At 58.1% G+C, this 1,988-nt stretch overlaps 1 protein-coding gene across 1 annotated transcript in view; it reads left to right on the top strand.

Annotated features, from left to right (window-relative positions):
* The first annotated feature begins 1,858 nt into the window (after window positions 1-1,858).
* The window catches only part of LOC119272484 (auxin-responsive protein IAA5-like), a 2,955-nt gene continuing 2,825 nt past the window's right edge, over window positions 1,859-1,988 (top strand). Inside the window, exon 1 of the mRNA XM_037553964.1 lies at window positions 1,859-1,988. Coding sequence (XP_037409861.1) covers window positions 1,875-1,988 — 114 coding nt within the window. The 5' untranslated portion in view covers window positions 1,859-1,874.

The following is a 1,988-nucleotide window of genomic DNA, read 5'->3' as shown; positions in this document are numbered from 1 at the left end:
GGATCGGGAGCAGTCGCGTCGAGACGCTCCCCAAAAACCTTATTGTCGTTCTCCCGGGCAGGATCTCGAACAACAGGGTTCCGGAGGCACCTGCTCTCCCGACCAGCCGTGCACGCGGTCGTCGGGATGGGATCGCCGGAGGCAGCACAAAGTGAGGAACAGTAGATAACGGCTAGGTCACGCGAGAGGGAGTGAGTGAACCGAACTAGGTTACTTCACTAGTCAGAGCCTTCTTATATAGTCCGTAAGGAAGAAAGTCGTGGGCCTTGTCGAGGCCCACGACCGAGTCGGCCCACTCCCGGCAAGGGAGTCGTTGTTCCCGACAAGGATCGCACTCCCGGCAAGGGAGTCGACAAATACGCGGGTCCCGGCAAGGGTCGCACCCCCGACAACGCAAGTCAGCCGACAGTCCAACGTCTTGGACAGTGGCCCACATGTTAGCGACTCGTTAATTAATCCCTGATTAATTAATTCATTCCTGAGCGGCAAAAATAAGCTTCAACTCGGCTCATTCCCGCAGCCCGCAGGCATCGTGACGAGGCGGGCGGAGGAGGAGGAGCGCGCGTGTACCACTCCTCTTCCCAAGCTCCAATGGCAAATGGTAGAGCAGCCCTTATAAAGGGGTCTCAACTCTCCTCAACTAGCAAGGTGGGACTAAACTTCCCACTATCTGCCATCTCATACGTGAGCCTCAAGATTAATCATGGATTAGTGTCTTATATGGGCATAAGCCCATCCATAATTCAACAAGGAGGCGTCCAAATTGTCCAATGCAAGTGCCGCGGGCAAGCCTACAAGCAGGAAGGGAGGGGGGCGCACTGCAACGCCGGTGGGCGCGTGCGCATGGCGTCCACCATACGGCGACCGGCGAGCGGGCGGGGCGACATCCATGGCCGCGAGCGCGACCCGCCTCATCCGATCGGCGTGGCGCACAGCATCGGCACCGAGCACGAGAGCCCTGTGCTGTACGTAGTGGTGGGGAACGGGAAACCAGAGCGGGTGCGGTGCGGTGGGAGAGAGCGACGTCTCCGCGGCGCTGTCGGAGGGCCGGCAGCTCTCGTGTCGGCAGCTACGCGCGCTGCGGCCCGGCACCCACAACCGCTCTCGTCAAACCGGGACTATTTCGTTCGCCACACGTGGAGCCAAATTAGGCTGAACTTGCGGGTGATTTTCGGCCCAACAGGTCAGAAGAGAACAAACTTGCCTTAGAAGGTTTCGAGCGTGCATCACACGTATTACGTCCCAACATGTCTTAGGAGAGAACGTAACATCGCGTTTTATCTTCTTCTCGCTGGTTGTCATCTGCAACTGCAAGCATTTACTAGACAGTTTCCTCTGCCGGGGAAGCTGTCACCTCCTAGCTGGAGCCATTAGCAGACAAAGCCCCTTGTGACACCCAGTGGCGCGGACGCCGGACGGGCCCTAGCTCCGCGCGTGTGATTAGTCGATGCTGAGACAGTTAACAAGCAGTGTCATCCAATGGCGGCAATTTAGAAGAACCAAGAGAATTATAATACTCCAGTATTATAGTCACAGCAGTACCCAACTAAAATAAAAATTAAAATTACAGCAGTAGCTCTTGCTTTGACTTGTTGCTCCGAACAATGGTCGAAGTGTACTCTACTCGTCGAGACGCGCGCACACAAACAAGGTGGCGCAGGCAGGCAGAGGCGACTGGCAGAGCGCACAAGCGGCAGCAGACAAGAGGACAAGCGGACAAGGGCCGCGCATAAAGAAACCCCCGGGCAAAATAAATCCTCCCGGTCGGCCACTTTTATTAACAAGTCGTCTCCCACTCCCTTCCCTCCCCACTCGCCTCCCTCCAAAGCATAGAGAAGAGAACCTCTCCTCCCTCCCCCACCCCACCCGCTCCAATGTCGCCGCCCCTCGAGCCGCACGACTACATCGGCCTCTCCGCCCCCACCCCCTCCTCCTCCTCCTGCTCCTCCTCGCCCAGCCCCGCCGCCGAGGCCGGGCCCCGCCTCACG

The sequence above is a fragment of the Triticum dicoccoides genome, chromosome 3A (assembly GCF_002162155.2).
Source record: "Triticum dicoccoides isolate Atlit2015 ecotype Zavitan chromosome 3A, WEW_v2.0, whole genome shotgun sequence".
Taxonomy (NCBI): Eukaryota; Viridiplantae; Streptophyta; class Magnoliopsida; order Poales; family Poaceae; genus Triticum; species Triticum dicoccoides.
The sequence above is the reverse complement of the archived record's forward strand: the minus strand, read 5'-3'. Positions and strand labels throughout refer to the sequence as shown.